Source organism: Lathamus discolor, chromosome 6, assembly GCF_037157495.1.
Source record: "Lathamus discolor isolate bLatDis1 chromosome 6, bLatDis1.hap1, whole genome shotgun sequence".
Lineage (NCBI taxonomy): Eukaryota > Metazoa > Chordata > Aves > Psittaciformes > Psittacidae > Lathamus > Lathamus discolor.
The window spans coordinates 89,342,018-89,366,681 of NC_088889.1; the positions used below are offsets into that span (position 1 = coordinate 89,342,018).

Below are 24,664 nucleotides of genomic sequence, written 5' to 3' on the forward strand. Positions count from 1 at the left end.
TCCCTGACCCGGCTCCTGCGTGAATCCTTGTGCCAGCACAAGGAAAAGGGACTGATGAGGGCAACAGGGGCACAGGGCAGGAATAAACAGCACCGGAGGGTGATGCTAGAGGGGGCTGTGGCCAAAGGCAACAGCGATGGAGCTGTCCCAGAGGGTCCCCACTCCTTCCCCAGCCCCACGGTTACGAACCCTCCTATTCCCACCCCTATAGTGACTCCTGGCCTACGCAGACCTGTCCTCTCCCAGCCTTGGCTTAGCTCTGCCAGCAGAAGGATTTGGGGAGATTTGGGACCAAGCACACACAAACGGCCTCACAGCAGCTTTCTGCGGCAGTGCAGAACATTTCCTAGTGAAGCGCTGAGATTACCCGGGCAGCTTGATGTGCTCTTAGCAAATCCTGTTTCCTTGCTGTGACGGCTGCTGCAGAGAGCCCAAGCAGAGGGTGGCTGCCTTTGTCACTCAATAGGATTAAACAGGCTCTCGGCACACGAGAGGGGCAACGCTGGTGGCTCCCGGGGAGTTATCGGCCACATCCCAGGGATTTGCCGGGAAGTGCCGGAGGAGCAACCGTGCCAGCGGCGATTGCTGCGAGCAGCGGCGTGGCAGAGCCCGTGTCATTTCTCATCACCGCAATCTCATCTACAGGAACCCAGCAGATTATTCCTGCACTTGTGTGTGTGGGAGGCTGATAAGGAGCCGGGAAGCCAGGAGACGCTGAAGCTTTGTCCTTGGGGCTGCTCCGGGGCAGGTAGTGGGCGACAGCGCGGTGCCAGGTCCCTGTTGGCTATCAGAGGAGTGCAGTGATTTGCTTATTCTTCTAGAAATAGCTCTTCCTGCACTAGAAGGGAAAACCGCCTTCGTCATCCTCTGCCTGCATCACGGCTGATAGGCCAAGCAGCAAAACAGCGCAAGGATGGGCTGCTCAGGGGCATCTTCTTCATTTTGGGTGGTCCACATTAGAATCATAGAGTAGTTAGGGTTGGAAAGGACCTTAAGATCATCCAGTTCTAACCCCCCTGCCAAGGACAGGGACACCTCACACTAAACCATGGCACCCAAGGCTCTGGCCAACCTGGCCTTGAACACCACCAGGGATGGAGCACTCACAACCTCCCTGGGCAACCCATTCCAGTGCCTCACCACCCTCACAGGAAAGAATTTCCTCCTTATATCCAATCTAAATTTCCCCTGTTTAAGTTTTAACCCATTACCCCCTGTCCTGTCACTACAGTCCCTGATGAAGAGTCCCTCCCCAGCATCCCTATAGGCCCCCATCATTGTCCCTCATTTCTGTAACCTGAAGGTCCCCTGGCTAAGGACCAGCCAACCCTTTCCATGGCTCAACATGAGGCTCAGCCCCATGTTATGGATATAATAAACACAGCCTTGCTGCAAGCCACATCTGCTCCCTGTCCCTGGCTGTGTCCACACAGCACAGTCCAGGGCTGCTGGCCACAAGCTGGGTTTTAGGGGTGAGACGAGGTGGGGGCACCCACATGCCTGGTACTCTGGTTTTCCAGTTCAGTGCCCTGTGCCATTGAGGGCAGCAGTCAGGTTTTGCATGGGAGCAGTGACACAAACTCCCTGACCCCTCCGGGGCTCACCATGCACATGAGCGAGGGCCCATGGGCTCTCCACATCAAAGCTGGTCCTTCCCTAGAGCCGCTCATCCCTGCCGGTGGCCCTGGGTTAATGGACAGGACGGGGAGAGCTTTGGGCTGTGCCACCGAAGGACGCGAGGGGAACAAGTGCAAGGGTGCAGCAAGGCTGCTCGTGGTGTCAGAGCGCAGCAGCCGGGATGCTGGAACGGCGCAGGAACAGCCCGAAGGTCCCGTTCCAGCTCCCGAGCTGGAAACAAAAGCGCGTCTTGTTCCCGGCCTGTTTTCAAAGCCGGAAAGGTCGGGGCCGTGCGAGCCGGGCCAGGCTGGGCAGCACTGCCAGCTCCCACCGGCCTGGGAACACGCAGGGAATGACGTTGCTGCCTGGCTGAGGAGAGCCGGCGGCCTTCCCAACCCTCCTGTTTGGAGTATCCTGCACCCGCAGTCATGTCTCATCCCTTCTCCTTGCACTGCGTGGGGAGAGGGGAAGGAAGATGCATGGGAATGATGCGACCACATCACGGACCCCCTGTACCCACCATGGCCACAAAGCCCTGCTGCAAAATGCATCAGCTCCTGGGATCTGCGCTGCCACCACCAAGGGAGTTCCTAATTCACCTCTAAATCCTCCAAGCCCCAACAAGGCTTTGCTCTCATTACATGGGGTTATCATCAGAGGGGCTGGTGCTGCCAGCACTGGGGGCTTCATAAGCAGCCCTCTTGCTGGGATGAAATGCAAAGGGTCCATATGCCCAGCACAGCATCACCACATCAGGCTCTGAACTATCCCCCTGTCCCCATGCTCGGTGCCTGCATGTGCTGCTGCAGGGATCGTAACAGGGAAAATCATTAGGCACAGGGCTGGGAGCTCAAGGGACACTTGGAAATCAATCCCAGCTCTCTGCCCAAGCCATTTCCAGCAGCCCAGCTTGAAGTGACAACAATTTCCCTCCATCCAGGAGGAAAAGGGGGTCTGATGGGGAATGGATGCTGGTCCTAATCCAGCCTGGAGCCCTCCGAGGGACTCCCTGGCCTCTGGATCCCAGAGCTGTGTTTTGCCCATGGATCCACACCAGCCTCTGTGGAGGGAAGGAAAATCCTGCACCAGAGCCATTGGGAAGAGGCAGGGCTGGGATTCAGAGCCAGGAACAAGGGACCCTGTGCCTATTGTTCAGGGAGCAACGTACCCAACAGCCAAGGCTGTTCCTCCCCGCACCCTGTGTCCCCAAGGCAGCTTTGGCGTTCTTACTCCTCAAGCCGCCGGGGCATTGACATTCATTTTGACCTTTCCAATCACAAGGATGTTCTGTCCTTCCTGGCCAAGTACAGCCTGGATACCCTGTGGGTGGATTAGACTGTATATACAGTGGCTGCAAACACAGAGCTGGCAGGGAAGGAGAGGGTTTGTGTGCTTGCAGGGTGGTTGGATAGGAGAGAGGAGCTGCCGCCAGTGCCTGCTTTTCCTCCCGGGATGCCCAAGTGGATGCAGCACACCAAGGGAGGGCAGTGACAATAGGAATGCTGGTTTGGTTGGAGGGAGAAGGGATCCAGCCCCGGAGGCTGCTCCCAGCTCCCCACGTTTCCCATCCTCCAGCTAATTGCATCTTTGGCTTTGAGAGAACACGAAGAACTGTAATTAGGAGACAACGTGCGGAATCAGCCACGAGGGCCCAGCTGGTGCCTGGGGATGGTCCTTCCCTTCTCAGCCATCAAAACCGGCTCTGGACAGGCTGTTTCAGGGCAAAACCTACCCCAACCCAAGAGCTTGAGCTGATAACGAAAGGCAGCACATTCCTGTTCCCAAGGTAATATAGTCATAGAACAAGCTCATAGACTTAAATCAGCATCCTCCCCACCTCAAGCACTGCACATGCCAAATCCTGTGCCCCACAATGGCAACCCTGGCAGGGAGTGGGGTGCAGGCTGCATGGGGTTGAAGGCAGCCATCCCCATCACTCCATCCCCTCGCAGCCCTTGGAAGCCGGAGCATATCCCTGGATAGAGCCGCCTCCTCCCTGCTCTCTGCAGCACAGGGTTTGGCACAGGGCTCCCCCATGGCTCTCCTTGAGCCCTGGCAGCACGCAGGCTTTGCCAAGTGGCCGGCTCCATCCAAGGCTGTCAGGGCACGGATCCGGCCACCCCGCAGCCTCATGGCGCCAGGGAGACGGGAAGCTTTGTGCTTCCAGACCGGATTCATCGCTTATCTCTTCCCCTCTCTTACCCTTACACATTTTTTCCTCTCTCTGCCTTCCCAGCCAGCTCATGGGGTTCTTATCTCGAGCCCAAATCACCCCTTCCCCAAGGCAAGCTCAGCAGCATCCTCTGCAAACCCATTTCCAGGGCGTTGTGCACCCCATGAGGGGCACAAGTGAAAACCTGGCAGCAAAACCTCTTGCCCTACACCTTTATGCCACACTGATGCCCTCAAACCCCTTCCAGCACCCAAGGCAGGGATGGCGAAGCCCAAGCACAGGGCATAGACCCCAATGCCCAGCATTGCCCCCTCACTGCTGGGCTGTAGCTCCAATCTCTGGAGCAGGGGAGAGGGAAATGGTGTTTAAAAGCTTCTGCAAGCCCAAAGAGCGCAGGGGGTTAACACAGTGCTCAAGGCCAGGCTGGACTGGGCTTGGAGCAACCTACTCCGGTGGAAGGTGTCCCTGCCCGTGGCAGGCACTTGGAACTGGAGGAGCTTTAAGGTCCCTTCCAACCCAAACCATTCTATGAGTAGACTGGGGATGCTGCGGCTGCTACTCAATGCATCCTGCATCACCCAGCAAGCAGCAGCAGCCATGCAGGTGCTGGATGGGAGCAGAGAGCAAAGCACTGTGCTTTCAGCTCACTCTAACACTCTCCAAGCAAGCCTCGTGCATCAGATCAGCCCTTGCTGTGGTCAGCCCTGATTAGGAGGTAGCAGGTTCCTGGGTCTTGCTGGTGGAGCAGAAATCAATGCCCAGTCAGGAGGTTCTGCCTTTTTCATCCTCCCCATTGCTCAGGGTGATGCTCACGGCGGTCCGAGCCTCAGCCACGTGTCTCACCAGCATGGAGCAGGTCTGCCCTGTGCAACAGCATGAGGAGGCTGTGGCAAGCCCTGCTGCCTGCAACAGCCATCACCCAGAATGAGGGGCACCACCGGACCGAGAGCAACGTGGTGTATAAGAACATTGCACTGTGCGCTGTAAAAGCAATCCCCTTGTTTCTAAGGGGAAGAGGTTTCTGCCTTGCTCCCCTCTGCAGTTACATGGATTATGAGCCTGGTAGTTTGAAACATCATAAAACTTAGCAAAGGGATCAAAGAGGGACCTCGGAGATCCCTCATCCTAAAGAGCTCATGGATACAGCACCTGTGCAAAGGAGAGGTTCAAACTGCAGCCTTCCATGGGGATGGCTGGAACAGCAACACACTGGGTCAGCAGAGAAACAGGCCCATGGGGTCCTGGTGTGGGAGTAGCTTTGTGCATTCATGTGTGTGCATATCTATGCATGTGCACATGCTCTTACAGCCCTCTGCATCCCATAGGAACAAGGTTGTGTCCGAGTGGGACATGACTCCCTGCGAATTTGGCTCTGTTTCAGCACGCTGATGAGGTTTGCACATCCTCATGTCCAGGCTGCCTCTTGGGAACAGCCCCTGACCCACATCTTACCCTGAAGCACATCACAAACCTGTGATGCTGTCAGCTTCAGGTGGCCACATCCAGCCTGGACCAGCCTGCCCCAGCTCAGAGGAGCTGCTTTCCACCCCTGAAATAGCAACTCAGATGATGCTCTCTGCAGCTGGGGATGATGATGCAGACTGCTCGTTATCCAGCAGGAACAATTAGACTCATGGCAATTAGCTCTGCAGTTGCTGAGAGACGCTGGAATGGGCCAGCCGGCAGCCAGCTCCCTGTGGAAGGAAGGGATGTGGTACCCAGCCTTGCCAGGGGCCACCATGGCCATGGAGCAAGAGCAAAATGCAGCGGGAGCATCCAAAAAGCCTCCTGCAGTGCCAAGAGGGCTGGGTTTGTGTGGGAGTAAAAGCAAGGACGGGCAAGTGCTTATCTGAGAGCCAAATGCCCTCTAATGACGTTTGTTTGCCTTCAGATTAATGATGAAATGGGCTGAGCCACGCAGGGGTTAGAAGATGCTGTTATGGACTAAGTTGTTTCACGTGATGCTCTGGGCTCAGCTTTATCCACAAGGTAAAATGGGTAGAAGCTGGCTCCAAGCTGGCTCAAGCCACATGCACCTGATGGTCACTGAGCCTGAGCTGGGCTTCAGGCATCATTCCCCTAGGGTAAAAAGTCAGGCTTCTGGTTGAGAAATGCCCATGGGGTAAAGGCATAAAGGACAACTTCACTCATTTCACAAGTCACAGCAACAGGAAGGGTTCTTTTCCCCTTGACATTGTTTGAAAACCTCATTTGGAGTCTGAAGCAAGCAAGCCCCAACAGCCAAAACCAATCCCAGGCCGAGAAACAACTCCTCCTTAGATGAAACAGAGTGGCAAGAAGGCTTTCGGGATACAGCTGAGCTCCAGATCACCAGCTGATACCCAAGGGGAGCAAGGGAACAGGAGCTGGAGGGATGTGGGGAGCCTGTTCTAGGAAACTCCAGGCCGTTTTCCACTGAGAACTTTATCGGAAGCAAGCAGAGCACCGCATCCCGGCCTTGTTTGTGCCGCAAGAGCCAGCAAAATTCCCGGGAAACTTTCGCTACCTGCTCAGCAAAACCTCTCTGATGCACTTTATCAGTAGCTAAACATTAAACCCTTGGTAAACCCGGCTCCTTGGGGCCAGGGACGTGTGACTGCGAACAGCCCCAAACACGGGTGAGAGCTGCTGGTGTGGCCAAGGAGGAGGATGGGATGCTCCAGGCAGGAAAAGGATTAAATGGGTTCTCACTGAAGCTGGATGGAGCCTTCCCCATCTCCCAGTGCCTTCATGTGCACGAGGGATTCACCTCCCACCACTGCCAGTGCTGCCCCAGAAACCCACTGCTCTGGCACATAAACTGCATTCTTCAAGGACACCCAGTTCATATTGCAAAGCCCCTACAAAACGGGCCTGCTTGCAGTAATTAGGCCAATTGTAGTGAAGTGGTAATTGCTAAAATCTTCCCCTGATGCCATTTTAAAGGTGCCAAAGCAAAGCCCAAACAAAGCTCCTTTCCTCTCGCCCCCTGCATTAAATAACCGAAGAGCACCATTTTGCAACGCTCCAACATCAGGTAATGGCTTTTGCTGCCACACTTTGAAGGGAACCTGACAAAGACACAAACAAAGCCTGACCCACTTTAGCAGAATAAGCACACCACCAAGAAAGGGAGCAGGGATTTCAATAAAGCCCTTAATGCAACCCCATTAGCAAGTCTGCTACAAGCAGCCAGATAAATTCATCTTGGTAAGTCTGCCCTCTGAACAGCGGGAGCCACAGATGCAGGAGCACATACGGATGCCACATGTATGTGCTGCCCCACTCCATCACCTTCCCAACATGCAGGATGTGCATCCAGGTTGGGGCACTGGTGCAGGCTCTTGCAGCAATGCTCCAAGCACAAATGCTGCTGCCTCATGTGCTTTGTGGCTCATTTGTAAGTAATAGCAGGGATGTTGTTGTCAACTGTGCTGCAGCTGACAGCCAGCAGGGATAAGGCTGGTTTTACCCAGTGGTACCACGGGCACTTCCCTCTGCAGGGGGAGGTAGACCCAAAGCGACTTTCTCCTCTTAGCATTGGGTAGGAGCACTCAGCCTCAGCTCGGGATGACCTGAGGGCACCCTGCAAGGAATCAGTTGCTCCAAAGACCCAACACCCATGCTGCCCATGGGCACAGAGATGCCCAACAGAGGCAGCGAGCTTCAAAGATGGAGATGGGCCAGGTAGCAGCTAACGCAGCTGTGCACCGTCCTGGATCCATGCTTCTGCGTAGCTGTCCTTGCGCAAGCAGCCCTGTGTTCCCCTTGCCCACACACTGGTTTACGTGCCTCTCCAGGGGTGGCACGCAGCCTGCTCCAGCCCCTGTGTTTGCTCAATGGTGGCATCACTGAACATCACCAGATCCCTGGCCACTCCCTGTGCCTTTGAATCATCCCCGTTCTCCCCAATGAGGCTCAGTGCACCAAAGCACTGACCTTCACAGCCAGGCCAATGCCCTGTAGTTCCAACACCAAGCAGGCTCCATCCGGTGCACTGGAGGATGTCACTCTCCCAGAGGATGGCATCTCTCTAGCCGTGGATGACAGTCCTTCTCTCCATTGAAGGAGCTTCCCCAGCAGCTCTGCCAAAGCATAGTAAGCTCCAGAAGGCACTGGGGTGGGTTTGGATGCATTTGGTCCTGCTTGCTCACACCAGATGGATCTTGAAGCCCAGTGGCACCCGGGCCACCAGCAGCTTTGGGAGCATGTGGTAGTGCAGGGCTGCACATCTGGGGAAGCCAGAACTCCACGGCCTTAAGCCTCTCTGGTTAGAACACTGCTTCAAAGGATGGAGCTCAGCTGATGACCCCCAAAAAGCTTGGGACAGCACGGCCCTGAAATGGTCCCTAAATGACACCAAGACTCAAGAGAGGGCAGAGCCCAAGACCAAATTCCCATCTGGTCAAAATGAAGGGGTTCTTGGCCAGGAACCTGAGCAGTTGCCATGACCTAAGGAAAAGGTCCAATGTTCCTGTGCTGCTGGAGCTGTAACTTCTCATTCCTATCACCCCATCCCAGGTGGCCACAACCCTGACACCACCTCCCAGCTGAGCAATACAGGCTTATCCCACCACAGCAGCTTAGCAAGGCTTCAATAGAAAACTCAGTACAGGAGGAAGAGATAAAGTTCAACCTGGTGATAGCCACATATTAAAAACGATAACGGAGCCGATGGCAAGAGCACAAGCTCCAGATGGTCCGGTGGCGAGAAGCAGCACCCAGTGAAGCGCCAGCCCATCAACATAAAAACATCGAGTCGTTGTAAGGAAAAGGTGAAAGGCACAGTTACCTAGCACTGAATGAAGGAACTGGTGGTAAATCCCTCACGAGTTACCTCTGGAAGCAGACAAGAGGCACAATTTGTACAGAAATGACAGGACAAGCACAGCATCGGTATCATAAAGGAAACAGGCACCGCCAAAAGAGGCTCCAGACAGAGGTTATTTGCTCAGCTGGGTTTTAGGATAATGGGTTAACCAAATGTTTGGATGAGCAATGAGTGCACACTGGCTTCAAGATGTGGAAGATAAGATGGTTCGGAGACATTTGCACACTTAGAAACTGGCTGTCCAGGGAGTGAATTACACAAAGAGCCCCAATCAAAGGAGAGGAACAGGTCGATCATTTGCTCTTCACGTTTATTACCAAATCCAGAGGGAAATTATCCTTCTCATTCAATACTAAGTGTCTTTGTTCATGTTTTAGCTGCCTCACTAGGAGCTTTCATAGGCTGCTCATTCAAACCCTTCTGCTGAAGAACTGATGGTGGTTGGAAAAATCCCAGCTTTCCTGCTTGGAAAATTAGGGGCACTTGCAGACCACCACCAGCTCCATAAGAGAAGAGAGGACGGTCAGACACAGCCCCTCCACCCAAGGTAGAGATGCCAACAGTGATATGGAAGGGGAAGACCACACTGTTGCCGATACCTGTTAGGACCAGCATCACATGGATGTGACCCAGATGGTCAGGTCAGTCATCCCATGGGGACAAGGGCCTCACAGCTCGGAGCTCCACAAGATTAGGGTCCACCAGCACAGCTCCTCAGAGGTCAATGCTTGTCTGCACCCCTCAAATCACATCTTCTCTTTCTTGCAGACCTGTCAGCAGGGTCTCACCTTCTCCCATAGTCCTCACATGGACACACCGTCATGGTACGTGCAACAGCTCTACTGCGCCCCTCACACAGGATGATACTCAGTGACCACAGAGTCTCATCCAACCCATTGACCAGGATCTTCAGTGCTGGAGGAGCCTGTTGAACCACAACCCTACCACAAACATCCTCACTCTCCCCTGGATTTGCCATGAGAATGACAAGCCCCAGAGGACAGAGATGGGTCACCTCAGGGAGCTGTTTCCACTAGAAGGAGGTGATAGGAAGGAACACAACCTAGATAAAGCTGTGCTCCAGCTGCTCTGGGAACACAAACCCCAAAATGAGAACTGAATGGCACAAAGCAAACCTGATTGACAGTGCTTTAGGTAGAGCTGAATGGTATCTGCACGTTGTCACCTCCTCCAAGGACTGCCTGACTCACCCCTCAGAGGCAGGCACCAGCAGTTAACCACCCTCTCCATCAAGTCAAGGGGAGATTTAAACCCAGCACAGCGCAGAGGGAAGGGTCCCCCATGGAGCCTGAATCAAGTCTTGCTTTAGAAGCAGCCCATAAAGAGGGACAGAAATGAACCTCCCGGCTCAGCCCCACGCGAAGGACGCAGCATCCTGCACCTCCTGCTTGGCTCAGGGAAGGACCATAAATACCACCAGCCTCTCCGCAGGGACCTGGGCTCCTTCTTCACACATTCCAGCATCAGCGCCCGAGCTAGGATCTATTCCTGACAGTAGGAACAAAGTGAGCGATTGCATCTGCTATATTTAGAGCACAGAGTCAATATTGCTTGTGGTTAAATGGTTACCAGCGTTCTCATTTGATCTATAAATAGCTTCCGTTTGCCTTTTCAAAAGAAACTGGTTTAAAGACGAAAATTGCCTTCCCAGCCCATGACTGTTGAGCAGGGTGGGCTATTTCCAATGAAACATTAAGTTACGCATTTCCTCCTCCAAATTCCTCCGCTTCCCAAGCCAGGCTCTCAGCAAACGCTCCAGCTTGTTTTCCCTAAACTAATGCCCACTGCGCTTCCACCCGTGGGCACAAAGCCTGCTCCCACATTCAGGCATTACAAAGTCCACGTCCCCATCGCTCAGCCCCCTGTGAAGTCAAACTAAGGACACCAACTACTGAAAACCCACGCTGGGAAGCTGGGATGTAACAGAGACAGCAAACCCCCGCTGCAGTGATTGATTTAACACTGCACAGGGAGGTTTCCCCCCTAAGCTTCGGGTCGAAAGGGAGGGAGGGATGCGCACAGCGCTGACACATGCCCTGAGCACGCCATGGGTGCTGGTGCAGGGTGGGCCCCGGCTCCCCTTCTCCCCTCACCGCCGCTGGGGTGCGCGAGGGGGGATCACCGCAGGGGCACTGCCCGTGCTCCGGCCCGAGCCCAGCGCAAGCCCCAGGCTCGGCTCAGCCCCGGACCCAACCCCGGGGGGCACTCGCTGCCGGACCATGCCCAGGGCAAAGCTCAGGCAAGGCCCAGGCCAGGCCGCGGTGCCAGCTCCGTCCCAAGCCCAGGCCCAACCGCGGAGGTCGACCCGCTCCCGGCCCATGCCCACACCAGTGCCCGGGGAAGGCCCAAGCGAGGCCCCGGCGCAGTCCCCGGCCCAACCTCGGAGGTCGGCCCGGTGCCGGCCCATGCCCACTCCAGTGCCCGGGGAAGGCCCAAGCGAGGCCCCGGCGCAGGCTCCCTCCCAGGCCCAAGCCCCGCTCTCTGCCCGCTGCCGGCCGAGGCCCACGCCTCGGAAAGCCCCACCGCAACCGGCCTCAGGCGCCGGGCGGGGCCGGGCGGCGGGGCCTTGCTCCGAGCTCCGCCCGCCCCGCTCCGTCACTACCCGGCGCCGCGGCTGCCGGCCGGGGTCCGCCATGGCCTCGGCCGCGGGGGGGGTCGCGGCCCGCACCGCCGAGGAGCCGCCGCCATCCGAGCCGCCGGCCGAGCCGAAGCAGCCGCCGCAGCCGCCGCCCGCGCAGGAGTTCTCCTTCCTGCCGCTCGTCCACGACATCATCAAATGGTAACGGCGGACACCGGGCCCCGGCCCGGCCCGGCCCGCCGGGACCGGCCCCGCACCTCATCCCCCCCGGTGGGGTCCCCCCTTTGAGGATGCTTTCACACCTTCAGCGCCCCTGAGCGGGGTAATGGGGTGCCCCTGTTCTCCAGACCCCAGCATCCTCAGGGTGCCGTGGATGGGGAATGGGAATGGGGTCCCCCGCTCAAATGATGCTTTCCCTCTCCCTGAGTGGGGAGCAGGGCTACGGGGTCCCCCTTTTAACGATGCTTTAGCACCCTCGGGGTGCCCTTGGACCGGGATGAGGGCAATGGGATCACCCTGTAATGATGCTCTCCAGCCCCCCTGCATCCTCGGGGTGCCGTGGATGGGGAGCAGGATGATGGGATCTCCGTTCTGATCGTACTCTCCAACCACCAACATCCTCAAGTGCCCTGGATGAGTCGCAGGGCAATGAGGTCCCCCCCTCCCAGCATCTCCTTTGTCCTTTCCCTCCCCGCTGGAATTCCTGGGAAGAGCTGGCACAGCCCCAAGTGCATCCCTGCTCTGAGTCATGGCAGCGCCTGCGTGGTGTTTGGGTCACCCAAGCAGTGCGGGTGCTCCCATGGGCCAGGAACGCTGCCCCACCATTAACAGCCAGGAGTGTTGGACCTGCACTGGGTTATTGCTGCAGATAAGAGTCTTGTGTGGCTGATAACAGCCTCAGGAAGAACAGGCAGTGCTGGGGCAGGAATACAGCCTGTTTCTGGGGAGTTGCAGGAAGCAGGATGGCTTCTGTGGTGGTATGGGGCAAGTTGTTCTCATCCCAGGTCAAGATAAGTACTGTAAGGTCAAAGGTACTTGTACTAGAGTTTGGAGACCTGTGCTGTGTATGGCCCAGGGTAACCCCTTCAGAGATGCTGCAGGTTCCAGTAAGGTCGTGGTTCTGCTGTGGAAATCCATCTAGGCTTTCACCTGTAGGTGGAGGGAGGCAGAGGGAATGGGAAGCGTGAATTGCTGGTTGTGGTCCTGGCTGTCCTTTCTCTGTGCGCTTAATTGGGAGCTGAGGCTGGGCTGTGCCCTGCTGATGTTTCAGTTACATCAGGTATGTTTGAAAGGGGAGAGAGGTTCACCCTTAATGGCTCCACAACCTGAGTTGTGGCGAGGAAAGACTGAACACCCCCGGACACATTGGTCCAGGTACGGAATGGCTGTGAGAACACAAACCCTCCGAGTGCCTCAGTTTCCCCGTTGTGCTGGGGGTGCCAACCTCAATCCTGCCTGTTCTATCCAGACCACACAAGCGAGGCTAAACCCCATTGCTGGGTGCATGCAGGTGCCTAAGTGAGCCATAACCATGAGCTGAGACCTCCCAGATTCCTGCCTGTCACTGAGCAAGCCATGGTGACCCATAGATAACAGTCCTTAGGACATCTTGTGCCGTGTCTCCCTGAGTCACCCACTATTAGCAGCCATCCCACTAACCAGCTGTGTTCCTTGGCTTCACACACAGCATTTCCTGGGTGGCTGGAGCAGATGTAGGTGCACTGAACAGTGCTGCAGACAGGTAGGACCTCGGAGGTGATGGGATGTGTCCCTGACAGATGGCAAACGTGTTATCCTTTAACACCGCCGCTAGCCGCAGAGCCCAGCCCTGCTGTTTTGACACATCTCCAAGGTGACTCTGCTTGGGAGCGAGGCTACATCCCATCAGTTTGCTTACACTCAAGGACACGGGCTCTTTCCTGTTGTTTGGGTTGGGAGAAAGTTTCCCCAAGCAGGGCTTGTTGGTATTTTCAACCTTGTACAGTCAAATGGCATCACCGCTGAGGCCCCAGCACATGGCTCCACCAGTGGTGGGCTGCGGTGCTGTGATGAAGAGCACTGTGCCATAAGGCAAGGTTTTATGCTCACTCCATCAGCCCAGGCTGTGGCTGGATGTTGTGTTCGATCCTGTGTTACTGCAGGCAGTCTCTTCCCACTCTTCCTCACCCCTGCCTGTCCGTGCCCTCAGAGAAGGAGTCGCTTCAGTGGCTTGATCCAGCAGGAAAAGCGCTCATCAGGGTTAAAACCTGATTCCTTTGGATCAACCACACAGACAGCTCCCTGCCTGTGGGGAAGGGAACAAGACTTGGGGTCGCCTGGAAGGGAAGGACATCCCTCTCAAAGCCAGCCTGCAGCAATGACAGATTAAAGGCAGCGCCAACCCATCCGTCCCATGCCGTCAACCTGTGTGTGTGTGTGTGTGCCTGTACTTTTCCACTGCCATCCCGACCGGGAATGCCTGCATAATGGGGCTCCATTCTAGAACCAGCTGCAGTTTGCTTTAGGAGGGAGTAATGACTGTTTTGTTCCAGCAGGCTTTCTGAAACAAGCGGCCACCATCTGGTTAAAAGCTTTGCTCTCAGCCATGGCACGATTCCCTCAAGTTTAGAATCGAGCCCGTCTCTACCCTGGTCGTGCCAAGCAGGTTTATTTTTAGATGTGGCTGTAGAACAGGCTCCAAGTTGTCAAAGACCATTAGAATCCCTCTCTCCTTATTAACAGGCGCCCTGGAATCAGGGAAGCTTCTCGCTGGTGCTAACAAAGCTGAGGCAGGTACTAATGAGGGGTTGAGGGCAGACACTGCCTCAGACAACGCTCATGCTTGAAAAGCACAGAGCTGGCTGCAGAACCGATTGTGCTGCTCTTAAAGGACAAGCAAAATAAGCTGTCGCTTCTCTTTTATGAGGTATACGTCCCCAGAGAGTCGTTTGAAAGCTCCAAAGTGCCATTTTCCCTGCCATCGGATGCTCTCGGATACTTTGGGGAACAGTTTCTATTTTCTGCTGTCAAGCTGTTTGACTGCATTGATTTTTTCCGTTGTATTACAGCAAGCAACAGGTCATGGGTGAGACGGAGAGCTTTCTTTCCAGGTGCCTCCACACGACACACATATGCAATCTTACCTTCCCCAAAGAGAGAGACGGGAGTTCAAACAGAGGGAGAATGTAGCCTGCTCCATGGTAATGTTCTAAAGCTGCAGACCAGCCCCTAACCTCATTGATGGGTCCTGAGGTAACTGGAAATTGGCAGGAAACACGTTAGCTCCAGAGGTTACCCAGTCTGTGTATCTATCTGTGTCCGTTTTATTGGGATAGGTGAATTCGGTGTGTGTAGCTAGATACCAAGAGCAAAATCTGCCCAGTGAGTTCCAGTTTAAGCCCTGGTTGTACTGGAAATGACAGTCACCCCCACAGGCGGAAGGGGTGTTTCCAGTAGGAGAATTCAGTGCTGTCTTGCTTTTCACTCCCCTGCAGCATGGACAAGGACAGCCAGGATGTTCACCAGGTGCTGAATGAGCTCAAGAACAAGTTCCAGGAGATGAGGAAGCTGATCAGCTCCATGCCCGGCATCAGCGTGAGCCCAGAGCAGCAGCAACAGCAGCTGCAGAGCCTGCGGGAGCAGGTCCGGACCAAAAATGAACTGCTGCAGAAGTACAAGAGCCTTTGCATGTTTGAAATCCCCAAGGAGTAGGAAGGGTGCAGCTCTGCTGTCAGGTCTGAGATACTGAGATACCTCTATCCTGGCTGAACAGGAGAAATAAAGGTGGCAGAAGTTTACTTCTCTTGTGTGCTTGCTTTCGGTGGCGTTGTTCTGAAGTTGTGCCTGTGTGGATCAAAGCCGTGTGGCACTGAATCAGCACACTGTGCTTCACATGTGATGGTGACAGTGGTACGTTCACTTTGATCTGCTGTGGGACTGTACATTTACACGTCTTCTGTTTCTTCTCTGGGTAGGGGAGGTTGGTTTTCTGTACATTGAAGCAAGGAGACATGATGTTTTCTCCTCGCTATGGGTCAAAATACCTGCTGGTTACCCTCAGCAAGAAAAAGGAGCATTTTCTGCTTTGGGGTTTCTTTACACTTAAAAATGGCCAAACGTCAGGAGAGAATGTAAGAGGGAAGCATGAGCCATTTGGCCTTGCTCCTGGAAAGGGGCTCTGGAACGCTTTCCCGTCTGTGTGGCGAAAGAGGAACGATTGCTTTCAATTGCTTCTGTATTTCTCTCTTTTTAAACAAGTGGTGGTTGTGTCTGAGGTGAAGCAAGCAGAGATTTAGAAATGCCAGACTGCCTCTCTTATGTATTCACTGAGTGGATGTGGACTGGGGCAGGGGCAGGGCTTTGGCAGCACAGAGGACATGCGTAGCCTGGGCCCGGCTCCTGGGTCTTTTCCTCTTGGAGGAAGGGCAAGCAGAATGAAAACAAGAAGGCAGAAGTGATAAGAGCTTTTAGCTACTCCACAAGTGACAGAAGTGAGGCTCAACAGGACAGGTCAGTTCCACCTCCAAAGTGCTCTGGGGGCTTCCCACAAACACAAGCATTTGGGCAATAGAACCAGTGGCTGATGGAAAGCTCCTGAGTGTCGTGTCACCTTCAGATGGATACTGGGGCTCCCTGCCTCTGTCCTCCTGTTGGCTCTCACAGTGGCAGAGGACAATAAGCAGCACCATGTCTTGTTGACTATAGAAGATGTGATGGGACCTTGAAACTCACGGTTCTCTAAGAGACAGTGCAGGTTGGTAGCAGAAGAGGTGAAAAAACAGCTGGAGAAACAAGAGTATCTGTTAAGAACCAGCGTTAGAGGGTGGGTAACCCTCACGCCTTCAAAAGCAGAGAAGCAAGGTGTGTTTGTGTATGGTTTTCCTTTCCTAACCCAAAACACAAGCAACCCTGCTCGCTGCGAGCCGGAATGGTTGCAGCTCAGCTGGAACCTAGAGATTACTCCGTCTCCACTCTACTAGTACTTTCGTTGGGAAGGTGCCAGTGTGTAAACTCTGAGTAAAGCACAACACCAAGATAAACACAGCACAATGTACACTCTTTTTATTACTGGAATTACCTTGCTGTCAACCATTGCCTGTCCCAGCTCAATACATTCTCATGTCTCACTCCTGGATGGGGGTTTGCCTTTTGTTGCCAGTTGCTGTTCCTGTGAGATCAGGGCATATGCAGAGCTGGAAGGAACAGTGCGCTTCCAAAGGGCTGTCTGGCACTTAACACAGGAACAAGTTAACTCTGGCAACTTGAATCCAAGTTTCAACCGAAACTGAGGCAGGTTTGGTTTGCATCTCACTCGCCCACCTTTGTTTTATGGCTTCAGTAGAATCGTTTTGCCATTAATATGCATTTGTTCTGCTGCTTGAAGGGGCTGGAAATGAACCAGAGCAGAAGCCGGCGCCAGGAAGAGCTGTTCTTTGAAGAGCTTTCCCTTCTAGCTATACTCACTAACAACTCCTTAAGAAGAGATTAAACCCCATCAAATGCAAAGGTGACCTTTCGAGCAAAGCACTTCCTTCGCTCCTATTGCAAAATCAAAACAATACCCCAACCAGGGTGCAAGTGACTCACTCGCTGTTGACATCATTAAAGCCTGCTTAGTTAATGGGGGGAAAAGCATGAAACACAAGCAGCTCTTTCTAACCATGTGATGTCAGGCTGCTGGGTTGCAGCGAACGACATGCCAATGGCCAGCGCGGCGTGGGGCTGCTGCCATCATCACTTGGCGTTAGCGGAGTGAGGAAAGAGTCTTGGCTCGGAGACACGTTTGAGTGAGTAACTCTGTGCGTGGCCTCTTGTTACCCTGACCGCTTGCAGAGCCAGAAACCTTTGCACTGGGAGAAAAGGGGGGTAATAAAGGGGTTGAACTGAGAGGGTTTTAGCGCCTTAGAGCGGGGTTTGGGCTCTGTTGAGCAGGATTCGGTTCGAAAGGAAAGAAGCCACAGGTGTCCTTTGAAAAAGATTTTATTCCTTTGTAGAAAAAATAAAACATCAAAGTTTCACCCACGGTAGAAACACTTGAAGAGATTTTTGTTCATGTCAATGCCAAGCAAGACCTACATAAAGTGCTATTTGTTTCCCCCTTAGAAAACCCCTTCCCGTTTCCCCCCCCCACACCCCCCCCGAATCTTGCAAATGAGACAAGACGAATGTAAACAGGAGTCAGTGTTTCGGTCCATCGGGACTGTAACCCTGCAATGGCAACAGCTTAGGAGTGTCTTCTGCACGTGTTCCATAGACACAGACCCACACAGGACACAGAGCCAGAGTCCGCGCTCAGCTTCTCAAGGTAAGAAAACAAAGCAAGCCAACAGGAACCAACCCCAAACCCCCCAAGCGGGCGCAGGCACGTCCCTGCCCTCCCCTCCTGAAGGCTGGCTGGTTTGGGAGGGAAAGAAACACCAAAGTCCGTGCCCTCCGCACTTATCCTCCCATCTGGCTGCCCAGCAGCTCACCCTTTCCCTGTCTCTCTGCCTGGAGGAGGCTGCTCCCAAGGAGATCCCCATCCTGCCTTCCTAAGCCTCCCCCTTCGCATCCCTTCCTCCCAAAATCCCCCCCCCCCCGCCCCAGAGGCAAGGGAGATGATGAAAGCAATGCCTTGGGATAAGGGAAGCTGGGGGAAGAGGCGAACCCCTCTCTCTCTGGATGGGTGCCTGCCCAAACTCAATTCGGAAACAAGCATCTTTCCCCCCCCCTCCAGTCTTTCCTTCCTCCCTTCCCGTGGTGGGCAAAGCTCCTAACTGATCACACAGCGATCCTTCTCCTTGCTGTGCCCCCCACCGATGGCTTTCTCCCTGATGTACATGAGGTCACTGTGGACGCTGGGGCGCCGGGCGAAGGGGGCCACGATGCCGAAGGCCTCCTCCGAGCTGCCCCGACCCCCTTCCTTCAGCAGCTTCTTGCCTTTCAGCGCCTTCTTATGCAGGATGTCGCAGTACTGGACCGAGACCTTGCGGTGCAGGTCGGGGCTCATCTCACTGGGCAGCTTGGCCATGGCGAAGAGAGCCTGGAACATCTGGTCCAGGCTGCTGTTCTTCTTGGCTGAGATCTCGAAGTAAGCGCATTTCTTGGGGTCCCCTCCTACCAGCTGCTCGATCTCCCGGGGTTGCACCTCCCGGTAAAAGTCACGGTCACCTTTGTTGCCGCAGATGACCAGGGGCACCTCGATGTTCTCCTTGGTTTTGTTCTTCAGGCATGACTTGGTCTCTAGGATTTGCTGCTTCAGGCGCTGCACCTCCTCAAAGGAGTCCCGGTTGTCCAGGCTGAACACAAGGATGAACACGTCTCCTGGGGACAAAGAGGGAACGTGAGACGGTCGCTGGGATGGGGACACACTGCCTAAGCTAAGTGCTTGGGGAGGGAAGGAGCAGGCAGCACATGGGTCCTGCATCCTCCCATCCACCCCTTGCAGGGACCAAAGTTGCCCGCACCATGCACACACAAAATCCCACTTCCCAGGACTGGAGAAACACCCCCAAACTGGGCAAGAACACTACAGGGACCCCCCCCCCTTTCCTCCTGGAGCTCCCCACCCAAGTACCTGTGAGGATGGAGAGGCGGCGCATGGCGGGGAAGGGGTGGTTGCCCGACGTGTCCAGGATGTCGAGCTGATAGACCTCCCCACGGATGCTGTAGAACTTGCGGTGGAAGTTCTCGATGGTAGGGGTGTATTGCTCCTCGAAGCGGCCGGTGAGGAAGCGGGAGACGATGGCCGTCTTGCCCACCTTGGAGGAGCCCAGGATGACCATGCGGTAGCAGTTCTTGGCGGGGATGCTCAGCTCGGCCTCGCTGGGACACATCTTCTTGATCATCGCTGCCAGTTTCATTGAAGCGAAGTGCAGCTTGCGCCGAGGAAGGAGGAGGAGGAAGAGGAGGAGGAAGGCGATGCGTGCCCGGCTGCTCAGCCCCCTCCCCTCGCAGGAAAGGCCACTGTGAGCTCTGCACGGCCGCTGCCTCGTTATATGGAGGAGGCAGAGACCGCCCCTCGGCGCGTCACGGCCCGGGGCGGCGGCGGCTGAGTCAGTGCCCGGCTCCGAGCGGCGCAGTCCCCTTCGCAGCCCGGTCCCATCGTAGCCCTGTTCGGGCTCCCGGCGCTGGGCAGCGCAGCCCCGTTCACAGCCCGGTTCGAGCTCCGGGTACCTGGGAGCCCCGTCCCGCTTGCAGCCCGATTCGGGCTCCCCAGTGCCGCGCAGCCCAGTGCTATTTGAAGCCGGGTTCCTACTCCCGGTGCTGAGGAGTCCCGTCCCGTCCCGTCCGCAGCCCGACCCCATTTGCAGCCCAATTCGCACTGTCGGTCCTTGGCAGCTCCGTCCCATTTACAGCCCAGGGGGGGCTCCCGGCGCTGCACAGCCCCGTTCTCGTTGTCAGGGCTTGGCAGCCCTGTCCCGCTCGCAGCTAGGTTAAGGCTCCCCGGCGCTGCGCAGCCCAGCCCTATTTGCAGCCCGGTTCCTACTCCCGGTACTTGGCAGCCCCGTCCCGTTCGCAGGGGCTCCGGGTGCTGCGCAGCCCGGCCCTATTTCAATCACAGTTCCAACTCTCGGTACTTTCGGCAGCCTCGTCCCGTTTGGGCTCCCGGTGCTGCGCAGCCCAGTCCCGTTTGCGCACCCAGTGCTTGGGAGCCCCGTCCCATTTGCAGCCCAGTGAGGGCTCCCAGCGCTGCACAGCCCGGTTCCCACTGCAGTGCCCTCGCAGCCAAGTTAAGACTCCGCAGCGCTGCGCAGCCCAGTCCTATTTGCAGCCCGCTTCCCACTCCCGGTGCTTAGGAGCCCGTCCCGTTTGCACTCCGGTTCTGCACAGCCCGGTTCCTACACCCGGTCCCATTTGCAAGCCGCCCTCTTTGCGGCTCAGCCCGCAGCCGGGATGCTTTCGCCGCTGTCCCACTCGCAACCCAGTGCGGGCGCCCCATGCCCTGCAGCCAGCTCGGGCCTCCCGAGGCCGGCCCGAGGGGGATCCCTCTACCCGGTGGCAAGCACCCGGAGCTGGGGGTGCCGGGGGATCCCAGCCCGCTCCCCGGTGTGGTTTCGGTGCGGTTCATACACTTGATCCCAGTGCAGGAGCGGGCCCCAGGAGCTCGCCCCGCAGGCAGAGCGCGGCGAAGCCCTGCTCAGCCGCTAGGGGGCAGGCAAGGGTCCCGCAGGCAGCGCAGCAGCCGCACTGCCCCCGGCGGGGCTCTGGGGGCTCGGCTTTGGGGTATGAGCCGCAGCATCGGGCCCCACAGCCCCTGTGGGGCAGGGGGGAGCTGCCCAGAGGAGGAGGAGGAGGAGGAAGGATGCTCACAGGATGCAATGCAAGCAGCAGGGTTGCTCCCGGCGGTGCGTTACCTGTAAGATGCTGGGTCTTGCTGGAGCTGGGTGTGCCAAGGCAGTTCCTCAGGCTATGATGTGCTTGAAGAGGTGCAGGGTTCAACCAGCATCACCCCGAGACAGCAACAGCCAAGCAATAGTCCTCAGAGAAACAGGAGTGTTGCTCTGCTGGGGGAATCTCTGGGCCACCCAGAAGAGAGAGGGCCTGGGGAAGCCAAACTCCTCTTTAAATCAGGCTGAACGAGCAAGTGTGAATTAGAAACACTTGTGAGGCTCCATTAGGAAAAACACCCACCAAACTCAGCAACAGGGTCAGGGTAGCAGGAGCCTCACCCACAGCACTGAGAGGGGTCCTGGGGACAGCTGGAACGCAGAAATCAGTGCAGCTCAGTGCATCTCATCAGCGCTGCTTAGGAAGCGGATGGTGCTGAGCTTTTCACCTCCCCCGAGTGTGGTCTCACACATGGATATCAGCTTAGACCCTGTCCAAATGCCTGTGAAGGAATTGCAGTTGTCTGTGGGATGGAAGGGAAAAGCATCACGGTTTCGCTTCCCTTGCAGCCCCATTCCTGCCTGCAGGGGAACATCCTGCCCTGCAGCAAGGCACAAGGACACTTTGGGAAGGGAAAGTGGGACAATTTCCCATGTTTATCCATATGTGTGTGAGACCCCAACAAGGAAAACAACATGGGGCCGGGGGGGGGGGGGGGGATAGGAAGTGCTGACCTCTGGGGGCCAGACAAATCCAATAGCTTGACTGGCATTTATTGTCAACTGAACAACTATTAATAGTGCCGGGAATGGGTAAAAATAGCCCGCTCGAAGCCTTCTCCTGGGTTGGCAGCAATGGAAAATCCATTTGCTTCCTCTAAAGCTTCTCTCAGAGTCACGCAGAGCCTCAGGACAGGAGCATTACGAGGCATTAGGCTGAGTCCCGTCCCCCCCCCCCAAAACCATCTTGAAACTCATCCCAGGGGTTGATGGATGATAACGGATCCACCTCAACGCGAGGCAGTGGCTGTTAAAACTCACTCCCTGCTTCCGACCTGCCTGCAAATAGCCCCGGTCTGAAGCAGGGGCAGGTGAAATATCACATCCCGCCATGGGTGCCTATGCACAGCCGGACCTGTCCTTTATGGGGTGCTTTGCTCCTCATCCTGTTCTGGAGGATCGTAGAACCATAGAATGGTTTGGGTTGGAAAGGACCTTAAGATCATCCAGTTCCAACCACCTGCCGTGGGCAGGGACACCTCTTACATGCAGCTGCTTGGTACAGCGAGAGCCGCAGACACCTTTAATAGCATTGAACATCAGCAGGGATCAATCCCTGCTTTCCTGCTATTTCTCCCCCTGTTTGCACCCTCCTGGCTTTACCAAGGAATAAACCCCCCCCAGAGGCCATGGGGGAGCGGCTGGGGAAAGGGAATTCCATGAAAGGCACAGGAACATCCCAATGACAGAACATGCGGCTCCCGACGAGCTGTGCAGGCAGCACCAGCCTCTGCAAAATGTGGGAAGCAAAATGTACCAGGAGATGGGATCGGGATGCATCGAGCCAGGGCAGGAGCACTGGGGGATACTCGGAAGAGAACAATTCCATCAGAACATGGCTTTGGTTTCTGGGTGCGCTGTGGAGAAGGGAAGCAGCATCACTGTGGGGCCGAGCTGGGTCATGGATGGGAACTCTGGATCCGAGCAGTGGAAAAGGAAGGAAGGAACAGCAATTGGTGCCTTTTCCACGTCCAGCCCCTGCGGGCCATGGAGGGAGCACATCCGGTATGAGCTCCTTATCACTGCTCTTAAGATGATTTATGCCCTACCAAGGGCTTACCCCCTGTGCAGCAGCACGCAGCATTCCCTGGCTCCAGACTGGGGCTTTGCACCCGGATACAAATCCACAGCCTGGCTTTCCTGGCTCCCCAATTCCTGCTTTTCTGCCCCAGGATAGGGACCTGCTCATCACTAGGCCCCCTCTCCCTGTCTGGTGTGTAACATCCCGGTGTGCTCCCTGTGACCCTGCGCATCAATCACCACCACGGGCTGTGTCCCAGTGTCCGGGATCTTATGGGACCCCAGATCCTGTCGGCTGCTCCCCTGGGATGGGAGAAGGAGCGAGGAGCTGGAGGAAGCGGGGGTAGGGAAGGGAGGCTTTAGCTATAGCTCTTGCTTGCTCCCCTGGGGAAAAGCATCTGATTAGCTCAAGCTGCAGCATCCCGGGATGCTCTTCATTCCCTATGTTATTAACTTGTCTCATTTTATTAACCCTCCTTTAAGGCTGTTCAAAAGAAGCACGGAATTCACAACACAGAGATGAGAGAGGATGCAGGAGTGGGCTGCTGGGGGACTGGGGGACTGGGGGGGGGGGAGTGTTATTTGCTTCCTTCCTCCACCCCCTGCTTCTTTAGCATCACTTTTAATGTCTCTCGGTTCCTTTTAGCTCTTGGGACCGGATTAAGAGGGAATTCGGAAGCCGGAGACGTGCTTCAGATCCCCACTTCCTTGAGTCACCCAGGCAAGGGGTGGTGAGAGCTCCTTTGGGGATGCTGTCCCTGAGCCTGGAATGATGCAGCTCCCGCAGCAACTTGTGCCGTGGTCTTTGGACTCTCTGCATCTCTTCTCCCATCTCTGCTGCAGAGGCCATGGATAACCATGGGACAAGAGCTCCGCATAGGGCAGAACGGAGGTTCCCCAAAGCCAGGGACACCCCAGGAACCCTCTGCTCCCACTTCCCAGCCCATCTCATCCCGTCCTTTCACCTCTGGTTCCTTCAGAGGCAGCAGCATCCCGCCAGCATCTGGCATGGACAAAGGTGTTCGTTGTGTCCTGGACATGTCCCCAAACTCCGGCACCTTCTGCTCCCTTCCAAAGAGCGGCAGATCCCTGGGATTAGAGGGAAATGTCACCTGTAACCAGAGATGGGCTCGGAATACAAGGCAGGGGGGAGAGGGAGGCCGAGTGTCCCCAGCGGATGCATTGCTACGGATTGAAGGAGGGTTCCCATGGAAATAGGGATGGCTGCCGGGGTTATAGGACAGAAACAAGAGCCCAAGAGGAGGCTGGAGCTGGCACAGGGATGCAGCCGCGGGTGAGGGCTTGGAGCATGGAAGCGTTTGATGCCCGGGTCCCGCATCCGCCCCCATGGCTTTGGCTGCGGGGTCTGCTGATGTTGAGGCTGTGATCGGAGGTGTTGGGGTTGAGCTGGGTGAGGGCTGAGCCCAAAGCAAAGCTTCCTGGTGCAGGCGCAGAACAGAACCGCAGGCTCTGGTGTCTCCTTCCCAGGGGGCTCTGCCTCCCTCCTGAGACCCCCATTTACTTGTGGCTGCCCCATCGCAAGGCCAGGTTGGACACAGGGGCTTGGAGCGAGCTGCTCCAGTGGAAGGGGTCCCTGCCCATGGCAAGGGTTGGGGCTGGATGAGCTTTAAGGTCCCTTCCAACCCAACCCATTCCCTGATCCTGCGCTCCTTTCGCTGAAGGCATCTTGATGCTGAGGCCACCCAGGACCAGGGACACGTCCCCAGAGGACCTGCGCTTGGTTGTGACCACAAGTAACCCCACTCCTGTGTTTGCCTTCGCCCAGGAGAGGGACGGCCACCGGCCCTTGTGTGACAAACAAACCCCATAGCCAGGAACTAGGATAAACACATGGCGCAACCGGGGCAGCAGCGCTGAGTCTGCACTTCTGCTATAGGGCAAGATGGAAAGGAATGGGGCGGGGGGGGGGGGGGCTCCAGGGCTCCTGCACCCATCCCGGTGCTGAGCTTGAACCCACACACGGCCATCGGTGGGCAGGGGAGATGCTCATCTGCCTCCAGCTGGGATTTGGTGCAACAGCAAAGATGAGCTTTGAGCATCCAGGGACAATGGCACTGGCAGGGGCAGTTTGGGCACTGGCTTGCCCAGAGAAGCTGTGGCTGCCCCATCCCAAGGCCAGGTTGGACACAGGGGCTTGGAGCAAGCTGCTCCAGGGGAAGGGGTCCCTGGAGTGGATGAGCGTTAAGGTCCCTTCCAACCCAAACCAGGCTGGGATTCCATGATTCTATGACTGTTTTATCAGGGAGCCCTTAATCCAGAGAAGGCAGACGGGAGACACAACAGGACTTACCTTTACATGGGAATAAACCACTCCTCCCTATCCCTGCAGTGCAGGGAGCCCAGTCTGAGCTTTAAAC

At 56.0% G+C, this 24,664-nt stretch overlaps 2 protein-coding genes and 1 long non-coding RNA gene across 4 annotated transcripts; 1 reads left to right on the forward strand and 2 right to left on the reverse strand.

Annotated features, from left to right (window-relative positions):
• Positions 1 to 8,892: 8,892 nt before the first annotated feature.
• On the reverse strand, positions 8,893 to 11,194 carry LOC136016911 (uncharacterized). Its single transcript, XR_010613738.1, has 2 exons — positions 9,200 to 11,194; positions 8,893 to 9,061 (listed from the first exon to the last, which is right to left on the reverse strand). It is a non-coding gene; the product is annotated as an uncharacterized LOC136016911 (long non-coding RNA).
• MED9 (mediator complex subunit 9) lies at positions 10,925 to 14,975 on the forward strand. Its single transcript, XM_065684654.1, has 2 exons — positions 10,925 to 11,400; positions 14,673 to 14,975. The coding sequence occupies exons 1-2, from the start codon at positions 10,940 to 10,942 to the stop codon at positions 14,887 to 14,889; spliced, it is 678 nt and encodes a 225-aa protein (XP_065540726.1). The 5' UTR covers positions 10,925 to 10,939; the 3' UTR covers positions 14,890 to 14,975.
• Positions 14,976 to 17,139: 2,164 nt separating this feature from the next.
• RASD1 (ras related dexamethasone induced 1) lies at positions 17,140 to 20,700 on the reverse strand. Of its 2 annotated transcripts, none has more exons than XM_065684655.1 (2): positions 18,734 to 20,314; positions 17,140 to 18,480 (listed from the first exon to the last, which is right to left on the reverse strand). In XM_065684655.1, the coding sequence occupies exons 1-2, from the start codon at positions 19,506 to 19,508 to the stop codon at positions 17,930 to 17,932; spliced, it is 1,326 nt and encodes a 441-aa protein (XP_065540727.1). In that variant the 5' UTR covers positions 19,509 to 20,314; the 3' UTR covers positions 17,140 to 17,929. The 2 variants fall into 2 exon arrangements, with proteins under 2 accessions (XP_065540727.1, XP_065540728.1); XM_065684656.1 differs by having other exon boundaries at positions 18,229 to 18,409; positions 18,734 to 20,700.
• Between the last annotated feature and the right edge of the window lie 3,964 nt (positions 20,701 to 24,664).